This window comes from Vanellus vanellus (assembly GCF_965231255.1).
Source record: "Vanellus vanellus genome assembly, contig: HAP1_SCAFFOLD_62, whole genome shotgun sequence".
Lineage (NCBI taxonomy): Eukaryota > Metazoa > Chordata > Aves > Charadriiformes > Charadriidae > Vanellus > Vanellus vanellus.
The window spans coordinates 771,251-789,182 of NW_028127944.1; the positions used below are offsets into that span (position 1 = coordinate 771,251).

The 17,932-nt window shown below is 52.0% G+C and overlaps 1 protein-coding gene across 1 annotated transcript in view; it reads right to left on the reverse strand.

Moving 5' to 3' along the window:
- LOC309684820 (electroneutral sodium bicarbonate exchanger 1-like) overlaps positions 1-16,332 on the reverse strand; it is a gene marked incomplete at both ends in the record, with an annotated part of 30,051 nt that extends 13,719 nt beyond the window's left edge. The window contains 2 exons of the mRNA XM_082500677.1: positions 189-270; positions 16,288-16,332. Coding sequence (XP_082356803.1) covers positions 189-270; positions 16,288-16,332 — 127 coding nt within the window. The remainder of the gene's footprint in view (positions 1-188; positions 271-16,287) is intronic.
- Positions 16,333-17,932: the final 1,600 nt, after the last annotated feature.

The following is a 17,932-nucleotide window of genomic DNA, read 5'->3' on the forward strand; positions in this document are numbered from 1 at the left end:
TGCCACGGGGGCTTTTTCCCCTCTGTCTAAAAGCCATAATATTAAAACAATGTGAAAATAAATGTGCTTGTTTATTTAGAAGCACGCCACGTTTCGCTGCAGGTGATGCGTATGCTGAGCACGGGACGCAGCAGGGACTTTGCGCGACGGGAAAACGCGTGGGACTGGTGGCACCTCTCCCGACTCACCTTCCAGCTCCTCCTTCTCATAGTGAATATTGACAATGGTGCTCGTTCTTCCCTGGTCAATCACCGCCTCCTCGTCGTGTCTCTGTTTAGTGAGGAGAAGAAGATATAAGTTGGGACCAGGTGAGGAGAGCTCCCTTACGTCCTCCCAGTCATCACCCATCCCTGCGCCACGCGAGCCCAAGAGCATCACACCTCCGTGTGTCTCCTCCTCCAGGCACAGCCCTAAAAACACGGACTTGGAGGTTTTTATTCCCATACCCAAATAAAACCACCTGTAATGTCACCTGTATTGTATATACTGTGAGTCTGGAAGGATTTACTAAAAGGGGAGAGAGTTGAGTGTTTCAAACCAAAACCAAACCTCCTGCTTTGTTCTTGTGGTTCCTTTCGAAACAATAAAATTAAAAAAGGGATTTCCAAACTGGGGGTGGAGTGGGGTGGGGTGGGGGAACCCAACTCCACACTTTTGATCACAGCCAGTTTCATTCTCCAAACGTGATACCTGCAGAACTCACTAGATGGCACTTGGCCACAGGACATGGCCACCACCAACCTCCAAAGGCCCTCAAGAACCTGCAAGGGTGAAGCTTCGACTTCAGCCCAACCAGGCTCGGGCTTCTCTTGCTGCAAGCAAGACTGCGTTTTTCTCCTCAAAAGAAAAGCCAAAGGCTAACAGCTAATGCCCTCCTTGGCTGAAATACCACTGCCAGCGCTGCACAAAGAGCATCTGTGCCTTAAAAGCCAAAGGAGAACTACAGGCGTTCTCTTCTCCCCTTGTCCCTGGGCTGGGGAAGGGCATCACCGGGATTACCACGCTCAAAGAAATAAAAACCCAACCACATCTCACACTCGAGTCGCAACTGCAACTTTGAAAGGGCCTCCAGGAAACACTTCGCTTTAGAGAAGAGCAAAATACCGGAAATCTGCTTTTTATCCCCCAAATCCCTGCTTTGACTGAATGGCATCACCTGCCGCTGCGCAGCAGCAACGCTCGGGAAGCTCACACCTCCCCCGCTCACCAGTTAATTTAATGAGCAAAAGGAACAAACGTTCCCATCTGGAAATGAGTTTTTTCTGGCCCCCGAGTACTAATTTCAAAGCTGACTTGCTGCGACCTCCCCACCAGCTCCCGGCACTCGCCCGCGTCACCCGGCAGCCGGATTATGACGCGCCTGTGGCTTTCTCGTCCTCTCTCCCACGACGATCTCCACCACCCTCTGTCCCTTCTTAGCAATGCGTCTACTCCCCTCCAGATTTACCGGAAAAAAACCTCAAAACCCCAAACCCCAACCTCAGAAAAGGCATGGGACAAAAGGGGCTTAATCAAATCGCTTTAAATGGCAATTTTAGTAAAATCGTTACTTAAGTAAAACACCAATTTGAATTAAATCACAATTTAAGTAAAATCGCCACCGAAATAAAACCCCAATTTGAATTAAATCACTGTTTAAATTAAATCGCAACTTAGATACAATCACAATTGAAATAAAATCGCAATTTAAATACAACGGCGAGCTTGAGTGTGTTACAGGGGTGTCAGAGTGGGAATAAACGGAGCGATTTGGGCATCACAGCTCCCCAAATCCCCCCCGAGCGACATGGGGAATGTCTGCTTCTCTCTCAGAAACCATTTTGGCTCTGTGCTCCCACCCACGATGCTAAACCTGCCCCCGGCAGGGCACAAAGCATCGTCCCCCCCGCATCCTTCCCTGCTCTGGCGACATGCCAGTGGGATTTTGGGAAGTCTCCCCCCCTTTTTGGGGGATGCGCAGCCCCTCGGCACACCCCTCCCACCTGTAACTCTTCCAGAAGTGTCATTTTGGGACGCTCCTCCTGCTTCATCCTCAAGTCGGTCACCGGTTTTGGGGGATAACTGAGCCTCCAGATCAATCAGAGGACCAAACCCTCCGACTGCAGCCCAGTGACTCCCAGTCTGCACCATCTCCAGCACATAAACAGCGACCGTTGCTGGGATCGGAATGTTCAGGGTGACCCCGGCAGTTATTTAAAGCTATACACCCCAATACTGATCCCGCTTGGAAAACTTAGCGGATGGGGAGAAACCTGCTCTGTTTTGAGGAAAAACTATCCAGAATAGAGAAAAGGGGTGGAAACGCTGCATCTCGGCAGGGCAAAAGGTGTTACACAGTGTTTGGGTGTATTTGAAAGCCCAAACTGCCAAAAGACCACGTGAGGCACAAACCATTGGGGAAATGCCCGTTATGGGGCAGCCCTGATCTTCATCAACATTTCCTGCATCAAATCAGGGTGTTTCAGGGAGGTCTCCCTTCGGCACAGCCTCCGTCCCTTCGCGGCTTCCATAAACCCTCGTTAGCCAGACCAAGTCCTACGCCGTACGGAAATGTCCAGGGAAGCCCCATGTTTTACTCTCCTCGCTTCCGCCAGCTATCTCCAGCCCTACTTTATGTTCCGAGCGGAGCTAATCCCTCATTTCCAGCCTACAGATTCATTTGCTGTCATGAACTTCCTCCCCGGCGCTGCTCAGCACAAAGGTTGACAGCCCCGGCTCGCCCTGAAAGGTGACATGGGATGTAAAATAACACAGCGAAGGAGGGTGACAATGAGGTCTAATCCGTTAAAATCCCATCGGGATCCAAGCTCAGATCTCTGCTGCTTTTTTATTATTTAGTATTAAAGCTTCAGGCGCAAATACAGGAGAAAGAAGCCAAGCGGGTCCGTGGCAAGACACTCCGAGAATCCCATCGCCCTTCCCCAGTTGTTGCAGCAGAAATCGCGGCAAACCTCGCACAGAGATGCCACCGAAGGAAACGGTGCCACTCAAAACCCTCTTTTTCCCGATTAAGACACCCAAATGGACTCAGAAAGGTTATTTCATTGAGGAAATCGCTGGAGGATTTAAGGATTTAATAAGTCTATGGGATCTGTGGACGCGTGGGCTTGGGATGGGATGGAGCAGGATGGAGAGATGCCTCCAGAAAGCAAATTATCCCATCCCAGGATGGGTACCAGCACTTGCAGACACTTCGCCTTCCCTCTTTGTCCTTCTCCGCTGCTGCCAGGCGCCTGGAAAACATCAAATCATCGAAACTGGGCTGGGAAAGGGGATGGCAAGCTCACTTTTGACTTTCGGAGCAGAGAGTGTTGTTCCCTCTCAAGAAAACTTCTCCAAATTATTATTTTGCTGCAGGGTTTTTTTTGTCCCAGCAGGAGAGAGAGGGACTTTTGACTGTCCTGCCTCAGTTTACCTGTCTCAGTGCAACTCCTCCAGTTAGAAAGAAAAATCTTTCCCTGGGGAAGCTTTGGTGTAATTGAGGATGAGGAAAAGCACAAAGCAGAGGTTCAGGTCCGGCTTTGAGTCCTCCCGGTGCCAGGGGAGGCCAAAAGCATCGCACGAGCAGGCAAACTTCCCATCTCAGCCCCCTCATTCCGTCACTCGCAAGCTGGACTGGCCACCAGCAGCAGGAGGGAGGATTGATGTAATTAATCTCGCGCAAAGTGTAATTAATAACACTGATCCCAGTGTTATAAGGGGATGAGGGGCCAAACTGGGGGAGCTGCTCTAGTGGTGGAGCAGGAGACCCCCCTCCTCGCCCCTCTCCATCTCCATCCTACCCAGACGAAGCTACCGGTCCTGTGGCTCCCTCCTTTGCTATCGTGGGGGTCAGCACCATCCCCTGCAGGGACCCCTCCAGCTCCTGAGCCAGGATTTGGGCTGTGACGGGGACTGGACCCGGGAGAGGACACATCTCCAGAGCCCCAAAGTGGGGCTGTGAGGGGGACACACACGCAGGTCACAGCTGAGCATCACCAGGACATGACCGTCTTCCCTTGCTGGCAGAGACGCAAATTCCTCTCAGTCTTTCCCGTGAGCTGTAATTTCAGGGCAGATTAATTAATTCCCCACCTCTCGTTTGCCCCCAAGAGCACCTCCTGCAGCTGGGTCCCATGGGTGCAGCGGGGGGGCGGACAGGCCCTCCCCCGGGCCAAGGAGATGCAGAAAGAGGGGGGGACCACCCAGCCACCTCCTGCCTGCACCCCAACACCGGGCGCATCCGTGCAAGCGCCCGGTGGGACAATAGCTGAGGTGACCGGGTGGCATGGGGCTCTGTGGGGACAGTGGCCTTTGTCCCCCTGCTCTGAAGGGCCACAGCATCACCAGGGGGTCACATCGAGATGCGGAGGAGGGGGGGTCTGGTGGGGAGACCCCCAACAGGCATTGCCCAGGTGCCTTCCTCCCCTCCTCACATCCCTCCCGCACCCAACTTGGGTACCCCTCGCCTCCCCCTTTGAGCCCCCACCCCTCTGCCTTGCAGATGCCTTGCTGATGCCTTACACCCCCTTTCAGCGGCCTGCTGTCCCCCCTCCTTGCACACCCCCAGCACCCTATTTTAGACACCTACCACCCTCCTTACCCCCTCCAACCTTGCAGATGCCCTTCACTCCCCTTTCCATGGCCCTCACAGCCCCTTGCAGATGCTTTGCCTCCCCCATTCACCCCCACCCCCTGCTCCCAACGTGTTTCCCCCCAGCCATGAGAAATGCCGCAGTGAGCAGCCATGGAGCATTCTCCAGCCACACCGTCGGCATGGCCCGCCCGGGGGTACCAGGCATCGCCCTCCCTGCCCTGGTGCCGCTGCCCCCCACCTGACAGCTGAGGATCCCATCGGCCCGTTGCTGCTGGTGGGCATGGCAGGGCTGGGGGGGAGATAATTGCTTGATAACGATACTCTTAAGACATCCAAACAAAACACAAACAAAAATCACTACGATCACAAAAATGAGTAGGTTTCACAATAGGCTTTGCAGCTGTCAGCTCAGGGCAAACTCAAAGCCATGCAAGATTTTGTTCAACCATCCGACTTCTATTGCCTCTCGTAGATTTCTGCCATCCAAGTAGAAAACAAATTAATTTTTCTTATTTTCTCTTTTGACTGATTCCCTGTCCAATCAATACACCAAGGAGGAGATCGCGTGTAATGCCATTCTCCGTGTTCTGCCGTCTTCCAAACTGAAGGGAACTGCATTCGAGAAAGTGCTCGAAAGCCCAGCAGTTATCGCCTCTGTTTTGGACCCGCGCTTCAAGGAGATGCAGTTTCTCAGCCCCAGCCTGAGAAGCGAGCTGCACCAGCCAGTGAGAACCACGCTGTTGTGGGTTTGCAACCACCAGTCCCCATCTGCCACCCAGTTTGGGGTGCCAAACTCAGATTCCAAAGCCACGGGCGCAGATGCCGGCAGCCAGCTGCCTGCTCGCAAGGACCCATGCGCCAGCGCCCCGTCTCAGAGTAGCTACGACATCCTTCTGGGGTAGGACCCGATGGAGAGCATGCCCGAGATCCACCAGCAACTGGAAAACTACATCCTGGAGCCCCTCTGCAAGCGCAGCACCAGCTGCTGCGCTGGTGGAAGAAGAACGAGCATCGCTTCCCGGCCGTGGGGCGGCTGAGCCGGCAGTACCTCGCCATCCCCGCCACCGCCCTCCTGCCAGACCAGGCCTTCGCTGCTGGGGAAAGCGCCCTGGAGCATCGGTGCACTGTCCTGGTGCCGGAGAATCTGGTCCAAATTCTGTTCTTGCATCCACATTCTGATTTTTTAGAATCAATGTGAAACAGCAACAAGACTTGGAACAGGAACTGGCACGTGGAGCCCTTCCCTGGGTCAGTGGGGGGTTAAATCGACCCGCGGGGTTTTGGACACCACAGTTAGATAGGGTGCCGGGTATTTTTCCCAAACTCCCGCCTTTTTGGCATCGCTTGGGCAGCACCGGCAGTGAGGAGCAGGCTTAGGGAAGAGGTGTGAACACGCCGATGCCTCTTCTGACTTTTAGGGTAGTTTTTTTATAAATACAAGTGATGGGAAACAAAAGGAGAATGTTCGTACCCGCTCTGCAAAGCGGGCGCTTCGGGGAAAGAAGTTTACCATGGCCCAGACCTGAAGATCAATACTTTAAAGACAAAACAGAACCAAAATACAGATTTGCTTCAACCGGGCGGGAATATTCAGCCACACAAAAAAAAAACCAAACCAAACCAAACCAAAACAAAAAAAAAAAAACAAACAAAAAACCAAAGCCATGAAAATCAGGTGGCCTGGCAACGAAAAGTAAACCTTTTCTCCCTCCTGGTACACCGCCAGCAGAGACCAGCCCCCTTCTTTAGATGTCATTCCCTGAACTAACCCAACCACCATTGTCACTGCCAAACGCTGCGTTATTTGTGCAAACAAAGACCGATGGGCGCTACAGCGCAGCACGAAAGGCCAACGCCGACTCTGGCAAATAACCAAGAGGCCTCGCAGACATCCAATGCCTTCACCCGCCCCAATCCTGCTGCCGGCTTTGTCATGGCAGTGCCGCTGCGCTCTCCGGTGGGAAAACCAACCCGGGAACAGCACTGTGTGGCGCAGGCCCAGGTTCTCCTTTGCTTCGCACCACCAACCGCACAGAACGGGTTTTGACGGCTTCGATTATTTCTGGCTCAAACCCAGCAAGAGCAGCCCCAGGACTTGAACGTTCAACAGCTCAATTTAATAAATTGAGGAGAACACATAAAAAAAAAAACCTTACTCCTCTCAGAAGAACAACAAACCTTACTCCTATCAGAACAACACTAAAGCCTAAAACTAAGAGCTAAAAGATGCCTAACTAAGACCGAAAATCTACACGTCACTATCACCTAAGGGGGAAACACTATTAAATACAATACCTTATTCTCTGCTGTTCTTATCTTCTGGGTCTTTCTGGAGCGGGGGTGACCTCGTGGTGGTGGACCCTCCGCAGAGCTCAGGCGCTGCTGGAGGCGAGAGATGGTGGGTGGGGTTTTCTTAGTGGTGGAAAGGGACCTGGTTGCTGGGCTGCACCGGCAGTTGCCCAGTTGCCAACGGGAGGAGGTCACCCTCTGGGCTTCTGCCGGCTTCGCCGCCCTTTGAAGACGTCCCCAGGGCCTTCCGATCCTCCCGTGGGCGATGGTATTTCACATGCGCGTTCCTCCCGTTGACTGTCCCAAACACCCTGGAAGGGAAAAAACAAACGGGGATTTTTAACTCCTTTTCTAAGAAAAAAAAATTTGTTAGACGACGTTTCATTACTTCTAATTTTGTGAGTTTCTTGTGCGTTTTGCTGCGTGGTGCCACACAGTCTCTGCCGGTACCCCCGGCTGGGTGGGACCTCGTTGGTTAAACACGGCAGATCATTGGGGATTAAAATAGGAGAATTAACATCACGATGGATCAAAATCGGGTCGGACTGAAACTCGAGTGGCTCTGCGTGGCACGAGCAATGTCGCTTGGCACGAGCGACTGCAGCGCGGGAGACCTCGGGCCGCAAACCGCAAGAAGGAACTTCAGTGGAACCTTTTTCTCAGCCAAACAAAGGAGAAACGCTGGGATTCTCGCCCAAGGAGATGAACCGCCCCGAGCCTGTAATGGGAGGAAAGGGCCTTCAAAGAGAGAGAGAGAAACCGTTGTGGCTGCAGTCAGCGGGAGACGGAGGAGCCCCGAGTGCAGGGGAGACGGGAGGAGGATGGAACTGAGCAGGAACAATCCCGACAGGTTCGTTGCTCCTACAAGCGCAGAGGAAAAGAGGCTATTAAACAAATGGTGGTGACAACACGTGGCCATGTGCGGCATGGGACAGGTGCCCCAACACCTCAGGGAAGAGACCGTGAGGCGTTCAAAGGCACAGGAAAACACAGCGGTTTCAGCTAAAAGTCCAACAAAAGCAGCAGGTGGTGGCGGGACAGTGGGAATCCTCCAGCTGCCCTTAGTTCTGCTCCCCCCCAGCCATCTCTGAGAGTTTCCATCTGTTTGAGCCCAAAGCAGTGAGTTTCAAGAAGAAAAAGCGAGCAGCTCACCTTCCACACTGCCCGCAGGGAAACCCAGCTGCATCGCCTGCGCCTCCAACCCCGCGCGGAGCGTCCCCGGGATGGCGGGAGGGACTGCCTGTGCCACGGGGCGTCTTTTCGCTGCTCTTCTGCTTCTTGGTGGGCCCAAGCCGGCGCCTCTTCTTTGGGCTGCAACCAGCCTGTAAACCAGACAGCTTGTGCTCATTTCTCCTGCTCCTCAGCAAGGGGGACAGCTAAAGCGAAAAACTGGCTGGAAACATCCCCAAACGGCCCAGGCAGTGAGGGGTTTATTTGTGTGCTGGGTGGAACGCGTTCTATCAGCCCCAGCCTGCCCCGCTGAGCTCCTCCAAATGCTAAAACAGCCAAAACAATGCTGAAATTCGACGGGGAGGATGGGGTGCAAAGACAGATGGTGAAAGAAAAAACATATTATTTCTACTGTCCTCAGCAGAACAGTAGAATTACAGAGAACTGAAGTGACATGCTTACCCAGTGGCTGCCATCAAAAAAAAACCCTAAATAATATGTATTTCTGTGAGCCACATTTCTGCTTCCAGGCAAGGAACATTTTGGCAAGACCCACACAGAGGCGGATCACCGGCAGTTCCTGTGACGGAGCACTGGGACGTCATGAAACATCCCCGAAAATAATCAGAAGCAAGTTTAATGCGAAGGGGATCGTTTCCCAGAGCCCGAGACAATGCGTCCATGGGGCATCTCGCACCCACCCCCGGCAGTTCTCTTACCTTCTCTTCAGCCGCCTCCACCTCATCCGTGCCTCGCTGGAGCCTTTTGGCTGTCTGTCCTGGTCGGGTGGCGCCAAACCTGACGTGTTTTTTCCAGGTGTAGTAATATTCCACACACTGGGCCACGGTCTTCGTCTGAATCTGTCAGGAAAAAAACAGAAGCGATCGATGAGGGAAATACTGCAGGAAAACACTGAAGGCACAGACCCACAACAAATCTATCCAGTGCTCTTTGTCTGTCCCCCCCTCTGTCTGCAGTCCCCACAGCACAATGAACAGGTGAGATCAGGCCGAAAACGAGCCCCCTTCTTCTGAAAGGGCCGTAAAGAAGCCTTGGGAGGGCAGAACTGTACGTTATACGCCGATGGTCAGCGGAATGTGTCATTATTCTTTTAATATTTCCCATATTTTGTACCGGAGAGATTCAATTTCTTTGGTAATTACACATTAGGAAAATTATGTTTCGTACCGGTGTCTTTTTAGCATGAAGCTGCATCCCAAGGACAGGATTCCGACACGCCGTTCAAAAGATGACTTTTCTGGGTTAAAACTCCCCTCCACACTAACAACCCGCAACCCGCCTTGGTCTAACGGCTTTACCTTCTTCTGGATCAGGTGGAAATTCTTCTTATGCACATAAAAAGCCTCTTTAAACAACTGCTCCTCCAGGGGCGTCCAAGTGTCTGAGCCTGGGAAGAAACAGCCACGTGCAAATGATTAGACCACTCGCAGCCTACCTGAAATCCGCACAAGTTATTCATCACACATCCACATCTCTCCTCCTGTGGAAAGTGATTAGCCAATGCCGCAGGGAGTTCGTTAGCACGAGCAGTTATGGCTGCCAGCAGAGCTGCCGTGAAGCCGGCATGCAAAAGGAGGAGCGTACAGCAGCGTGGGGCATCACTGTACAGGACAGCAATGGGCTGGAACACAGGGACAAGGCACTCCCCATGCCAAAAGACCCCCGGAACAGATTAAAACAACTATTTTCCCTGCCCCGAAGAACATGAACCGTTGCTCGCACGTTTTTAAAAATCACTTCTTTCAATCAGAACAAAGGGAACGGCAGTACCCGCTCGCATTCCTGGAGAAGCAACAAGCTCTGCTTCCACTTTACCTGCGTAATGATAATCAGCCAGGGGATGGGATTCAGGTCGCTGAGGTGCCCCAGACTGCAACATCTCCAGACCCTCCTGCAGGAGTTCAGAGAACAAGACTTAGATTCCCCCTCAGGAGGGACCTCAACTCTTCAGCCCACTGTGGGAAGACGGTGCTCAGTCGATGCTCAGAAACAGCGCGTCGGGGTCACCTCCGCCCACGGCAGTCGATGGGAATATTTCCTCAATCCACACTGATGTGTTTTAAGAAACCAGAACCTGCGCAGATCTCCGGGGACCAAGCTGTGGCACCCCAACAGCCATTGCTTGCTGCTGGAGTCCTTCTGGGCTCGTCCCTGCTGCAGGCAGAGCTGCCTGCAGGAGTAGGAGGACTTCTATTCTCCAAATTGTCACAGAATTGACAAGAGACACAACAAGCTCTCATTGATACACAGGGTCTGTCATCCCACAAGACCTTAATGCAGAGGGCGGCCAACAGGCAGCACGCAAGAACTCTGCCCCTTTAGCAAAGGGACTGGAGCCTGTGGAACAGAAAACTCAGGAGCGACTCCCAGCTCACCCCAGTAACAAAGGCTGTCCTAGTCCGGTAGGAATTCGAAAATAGCTGCTTCTTACCAGAGCTTCATGCAGGCGGTGCAAGGGGTGCTCCAGGTTGCCTCTTCCCCCCGGCACCATATTGGAGCAGGCGAAATTGAGCAGATTTGTCACTAGAAATGCAACAAAAACCAACAGAAAGTCAGTTCCCATCAAGAAAGAGGAAAAGATACAATACAAGGCCGAGGGCAAACAGAGCAGACAGACTGGAGACCCAGAAAAGGCACCAAAAAAAAGGCAGGTTATCAGGTATCGCTCTCTCTCCCTTCAGAGCAGCTTTGGGACCAGAAGCTCCAGAGACAGATCTCCCCTCTACCAGTCGCTGCAGTTGAGGTGGGACAGCTACAAACACCCCTGACCGTCTCTCCCAGAGGACGCGACTCAGAGCACCACCGGTTATCTGTTCACTGTCCCATCAGATCTGAGCACCCTCGGGTGCTACCAGCCACGAAGGCAGTCAATGAAAGGAGGGAGAGGGTCCCAACAGACAAACAGCTGCTGTGAAAATGTGCAGTTTTCGACCCTTAGTATCTCGGGGGGGAACTGACAAGAAAAACGTTAAGAGAAACCTCTGTCCTGTGTTTCCGGGTTTGTTGCGATGTCTCCCCAGGGCTTCCACACTAGCGACGCTCCCTCCTCCTCCTCTTCCAACCGGGATCTCTCCTGCAGGTCTGGGATCTCTGCCTGAAAGTCGCTGCCAATGTTGACGTGTCTGAAATTGTTAAGGCAGAGGAGGTGAGGAAGGAGAGCTGGGAACAGCACGATAGCACGCACCCGCTTCAAAGGAGGGGATGTGTCAGGTACGGCAGTTATTTCCCAGCACAGCATCACCAACTGCCCTCTAACAACTCCCACAGCCCCTTCTCGCCACCAACAGCATTACCGTTCCACCACGTGAGCCCTTTTGCGCCCCATCGGGCAAGAAAATTGCCGCTTCCTTCCTCAAAACCCTGAGCAAACTGGCAAAGTTCACTCCAAGAGCCACAGCCAGCAGCAGAAGAGCTGCGACGGTGGGCCAAGACCACCGTCGGAATGTTGTGTAGAAGGCGGGAGGCCGGCAACCGGCATCATGAGGTCAGCCTGAGTGGCAAGCCCAGCCTGGGCTAGCACTGGCCATTTCTGGCCAGCACAGGGGTATACTCCAGCCAAAAATAACCCTCCATTACCCTCCGCAGTGCTGTGGGGCAGTGGGAGAAGTGGCCGAGCCACAGGGAGAAGGTCAACGGCAACAGTGAGGGCTGGCAGAGCCCCGGCGCCGAACCAACCACGCACCCACTCCTCAGCCCCCTTTCCCCAGGGTTTGCGGTTATTCTGATCGCTGGGCCGGAACTCACGGCCCAATGCGGATTTTAGAGTTAACCTTCATTGGCCAAAACACAAAGTCCCCGTCCATTCTGCCCGAAAGATATATGAAAAAACCCGCTCACGGTAAAAATCATTGAGACCATCCTTTAGCCTTCTTCGCCACCCTCATCATTGAACACCGCTCCCCATTCTCCCAGAATGTCCCTCCTTTCGGGGAAATCTCTCACTGGACACGGAAGGTGTGGAGATGGACCCTCCGGATCTCCTGGCACAGCTGCCCCTCACCTGGGTTACAGTCGGCCCCGCAGGGATTGAGCCATTCAGGGCTTTTTCCAATCCAAAGCCAGGAGCGGAGCAAAAGCCCGGTGGGCTGTTTCCATCCCCTCTGCCACAAAAGCAATCCCAAAGGAGAAAGGCACATCCTTTTTCACTTTTCCAGACTTTCTTTGCAAGGCACGAGTCTTTTAACAATATAGTTTAATCACCGTCAACATTAGATCCGCGCTTGCATTCACTCAGTAGAGCTCACTGCCTGTCTAGCTGGGAAATCTCTGCTGCTCAATTAGCGGCAAAAGATGGGAACTGGAGAAAAATCCCCAGCGGGACATCAATCCCTGGCGTTATCACGATACAGCCTGAAATAAGAGATGCGGTTAAGATCCATTCTCCTTCCAGCGACTACGTGAATTGCACCCATTGACAAATACGTATAAATATTTGTTTCAAAGTTACAGATGTCGCTTTTTAATTGCGACACCAAAAAGGAATGACCTGCATTAAAAGTTCCAGGAGCGTTTTCTTCCCATACCGTGCTGGAATTTCTGAAAAATCCCGTTTCCTGCACAGAATAACACATCGTTTGTGGATAAGAAATAGCGAACTCAGCGTTTGGGGAAGGTGAGCTCCAAAGTGCTGAGGATTCATCTCTCCATTTGCAGGAGGAAGATAGCAAAGGCAGTCAAAGCTTCCCAGCGCAGCATCCTTACTGCCTGCCTGTTCCTATAGCCCGGGAGATCCTTGGAGACTTCCCACAGGGAAAGGGAGGGGGCTGACCACCAAGGCCGGCTGGACCACGTAATGATTGTCACCACATTCGTTTCTTGCCAAAGAACGATGAAATTCATCCATCTGAACAAGACAGCAGGTCCCTTCCCTGCCATGGTTCCAGCGCTGGAGGAAAGGTGCCTCTCCCGAGGCTGCATTGGCATGGCACTGCTACACAGAAGGACAGAGATTTTTAAATCTCTTTATTTCTTCCAGGGAAAAACTTGCTTTCTCACTCAGTAAAGGACAAGCTCCCCAGGCCGGGCAGGAAGGCAGCACAGCCACGATTTACTTACAGAGAAAGGACCAGAAGGGTGTGCGGTCCCTGCGCCCAAGGAAAGCGGCCATTGCCAAAGCAGAGGGCAGGACGTGTCTCATCTTCAGCAGAGAGAACCGAGTCACAGAGTCACTCTAAAAAAAAAAGAATTAACCACAAAATTAGCTAATGGTTTCCTAAACCTAAACTCAGGCCCTGTCTCCATGATTATAATACAATAATGGTCTTAACAGGCAGGCAGCTCACCAGGAATGAGATGGAGAGTGACCCCCATATTCCCCTGGAAACCCTTCGGCCAGGCAAGACCCTGAACACCCTCCCAGATTGTCGGTTCTTTACCTCCACGAGGAACTTGTGGCCTTTTATTGTCATATTGGGTAAACAGAACAAGCCCCGCCATTCCTTATTCCAGCCTTAACAGCCTTCAGCGTTTCACTCCGGTCACCTCCCTGTCCCACTTCCGTCCCTGCACAATTTTTAAGATGGCGACTCAGAAATTAGGTCTTCTGGTTCTCATTGAAACACGCATTAATTCATACAACCAAAAGCTAGGCAAATGAAAAGGCCATAGAATCAGTGAGGTTGGAAGGGACCTTTAAGATCATCAAGTCCAACCATTAACCTACCCTGATAAAAACACCACCACTCCTAAACCATGTCCCTAAGCAGCTCATCTACCCTTTTCTTAAACACCTCCAGGGATGGTGAATCCACCACCTCTCTGGGCAGCTTATTCCAATGTTTAATAACCCTTTCAGTGAAAAAATGCTTCCTAACATCTAATCTAAACCGGCCCTGACATAACTTGAACCCATTTCCTCTTGTCCTATCACTTGTCGCCAGGGAGAAGAGGTCGGCTCCCATCTCTCTAAAACCTCCTTTCAGGTAGTTGTAGAGGGTGATAAGGTCTCCCCTCAGCCTCCTCTTCTCCAGGCTAAACAACCCCAGATCCCTCAGTCGTTCCTCATAAGGTTTGTCCTCCAATGTTAAACCTCAGCCCCCAGGGAAAAGAAATGTGCCCGACGAGGGGCTAAAAGGCACTCTGGCAAACCACCCCCCTCTCCAAACTGCAGTTTGCTCTAGGAAACTGACAAGTTTTCTTCCTCTGCGGCCTTAGTGAGGCTGTAGATTTTTCCACCCTGCAGGGAAAGAAACAATCCTCAAAAACAGATGTTATTCTGCCTGCAAGGAAAGCTTTAAAATAGGCATTCTGCCTTTAAAAAAAGAAAAATAAACGGAACATCTGAGCTGGTTTCTCCATGAAAATAACACTTTGCACTTGCACAGCAAAGCAACGCTCATTAACCAATCTCATAAAGCTTCGAAGGCATTAAGAAACACTCCCAGTAACACACATGCGAAGAGGAATCCCCATTTACGCACCCCAGCTATATCAAACCGCACTATTTCCCTCACAAGCTGTGATGGAAATGGGCCACGCTCCCATTCCTTGGCTCCAGAGCTCCGGCAATGCCGGGATCATGCCGACACAGCTGCTGTGGGCATCAGCTCTGCTAACACCCCGCTGACGGGCCAGCGACAGGAATCTGGGAGCAGGAAGGGGATTGTACCACCCAGGCTCCCCAAAATCCCACGCAGGTAAGAGGAATACAAATCTCAGGCTCCCCTAAGCCAACACATTTCTCACTGTGACTGCTGCACTAACACCCAGAGCAGTTTTTAAGCAGCACGCACCGGGTTTAACCTCTGCACTTGAGAAATACCCTGCCCTGAGGGCTGCCGGTCCCCTCGGCCCATTGCAGGAGGCAGCAGCAAACCCCTCCAGACAGGGCAAGAGGTGCTTGTAAGAGTGACATCCAGCTAATAACCAAAAAGCACTTAAACCAACCCCAAACTGTGGAGACATTTAGTCTCGGGCCAGCAGCAGCATGTTGCTCAGTAAGGCACGCTTCCACAACTCCCCTCAATTAACCGTCACCTCCAGAGCCCGATCTGTGAAGGTGAGAAGTTCCTTTAGGTTGACTCTTGACGTCCCTTTCCCTCCCACAGGCAACAAGACCCCAAGTATTGCCACTTGAGAGTGTGGTTCCCCTTCCATGGGCACCCAGCTCGCTCTGCAGTTTTGGATTATCACCGACCTTCAACGTAACAAATTTTACCATTTTTCCACCCCTCTTTCTTGGGAAAAGACAGAGGGAATGAGACAACTCCAAACCGCTCTCTTTTATTTGATCTGCAGCGATTTGACCTGGTATTTGATCTGCAGCAACCTGACAACCCCAGCACTTCCCGCTGGATTAGGCTTTGGGAAACAATTCAAGGGTCCCAACTACAAGTAAGGACCACGCGTAAGGAACGAGCTGTTACTAATTGGCGAATCAGTAAAAACACCAGCCCCAATCATGAGGAGAAAGTCTCATTTTTCAGTCATGGATTTTCATGTGTTTTGTTTTCAGGCCACCCAAAGAGCGCGCGCTTTTATAGCCATCAGCAATTAAGTTCTCTGTCCCCTCCAGAAAAGCCTTTTCCTAAAGGCGCTCTCCTCCCAAGGGCAGACCCACAAAAAGAAGCCCTCTCTGCTTAATCCATTTCACAGAGACTTTCAAATGCAAAATAGAATTGAACAGGACATCTTTTCCCCGCTTCCGGGAAAGCCAGTAATAGAGACCTTGGCAACATATTTAGCAAATCTATCATTGTAATGCCTTTGCATTGCCCATTTCCACCTGGAGAGCAGGCTGAAAGGACTCTCATAAAAGAAAAAAAAACAAACCATCCACAAAACATATTCCTGTCTAGGAGGTAATTTTATGAAAATAGGACAGAAGTGAAATTCCTGTGAAACAGAGGGGTTATGATTGTTACCATCTTCTTCAGCCTTAACGATTTGAACGTCTTTTTACAGGTACAAGGCAACAAGAAACATTCTCAAGGTGCAAAAAAAAAATACAACTAGTCACCTCTTTACCCCAAAGATCTTTTCACCACACAGATTCCACCACCAATACACAGCTGCTAAATATCCCCAGCTGCTGCCGATCCGTAAGAAACCCTTCAAAATAAAAGAGAACGCCGAGCCCGGCACGCTGACGGTGCTGCCAGGGCTGTGAGTCAGAGCTGGACATAGTCGCAGCCCCTGAGGTTGAAATCAGCCCCATGTTTAGGCACAATGCGGGGTTTTAAGCCTCGCTACAAACCAGCCCCCTGCTTCTCAAGAAAAACAGGGAGATTCACCTTGAAATAAACCACTTTCTTGATGCCGCATGGGCGCTGGTCCATGGCCGCTGCCGCCCTTAGGGCCAGTTCCATGGGGCTTCGCTTGACCTGGAGCAGAACTCGAGGGCGTGAGGACAACGAGCCCCCTACACAAAATCTGAAAAAAGGAAAAGTTCAATAAGATTTGCTCTTACTCACCCACTGTAATAAGTAATTTAGCAAAAGAATTTTGCTTCAGCTAAAATGGATGTGTGTTCGCTATGGCTTCAGCTAAAGATGGGTATATGCTTGCTATGCGTTTGATAGATGTGTGCTCGCTATGGCTTCAGCTAAAGATAGTTATGTGCTTGCTATGCGCTTGGGAAAGGGGATAGTGTTAGATAGGGTATCAGACGAAACCAACAGTTGGAGGCACCGAACCATTGCAAAACAAAGGGTGGTGTCTCTAGCTAAGATAACCACAGAAGTGTAAGGAGTGAAGAAGCCACAAGAAGGACATGGTGATAAAGACTTTGGCCCTCCCTCCATGGACTATCAGGAAGACCCCAGAGGAAGCATGCCGCCTGGGAAGGGGGCATGTTGCATTCCCAGAACTCATTGACTATGTATTTGGGGGCATGTTGCATTCCCAGAACTCATCGATTATGTATTTGGGGGTGGGTCGCGTTCCAAAAACTCATTGACTATGCAAACTATGTTCCAAGAAGAAACATGAATAATTATAAGGAATATGAAATAAAAACAAGCGGTTGTAAAGGGAAAAATGAGACACAGGAGGAGAAATCCCCTGTGTAACTCCCAGCGCTGCAATAAATATTCTTTGCTCCACCGAATTTGCCCCGGACTAAAATTCAATACAGTGAGCGCGTTTCTCACACCCACCAAAGCCTAACCACTACAACTGGCCCTTTCACAACCAGGCCTGATCGCAGAAGAAAACTGAAATATCCCAATTCCCAGTTCACACACAAGGCGTGGAGCTGCCCAGACCCCACGTGTGGGCTGGGGAGATGGGGGGCTCTTCTTCTCAAAACCCGCAGGAAGAGAAATGGCAGGAGTGTTTTCCCAGCCCTGGAAGAGGTGTGGGGAGAAGGTGGGAGGGAGGAAAAGGCTGCCCAGGAGTGGGGTAGGGGGAAGGAGAGGGCTCCATCCATGGGGGAAACGCTGTTCCTGGCCACACAGGCAGCTGTGGGACCACCCTGGGGATGGATTTGGGGGCTCTCCCTGAGGGAAACCCCATTCCCGGACACACAGGAGGCTGTGGGGCCGCCCAGGGGACAGATCTGAGGGCTCTCCCTGAGGAGAGCCTGTGGGGAGGAGGGAGGCGGGGGCCGCCCCAGGGCCGGGGCCACTCCTGGAAGGGGGGGGGGGGGGATCTCCAGCCGCCCACGCGGGGCTGCCCGAAGCCTGAGGAGATGAAACGAAGAGGAAAAAAGCGGAAAATTCCCTCCCCGCCATCGCCTCTCACAGCCCCGGCCCTCCCCGCCGCGCCTCATGGCGGCTGTGTGCGGTGTCACCTGAGCGGGGGGCGGGGGCTGAGGCAGGAAAAGGCGAGAGGGGGAGGGAAGGGCCATTTTGAATGGGAGGAGAGGGGAAGGGGGGGCGAAAGATGGGGGGAGGGGGAGGGGAGGAGAGAGGATGGTGAGGGGTGTGGGAGCGAGTG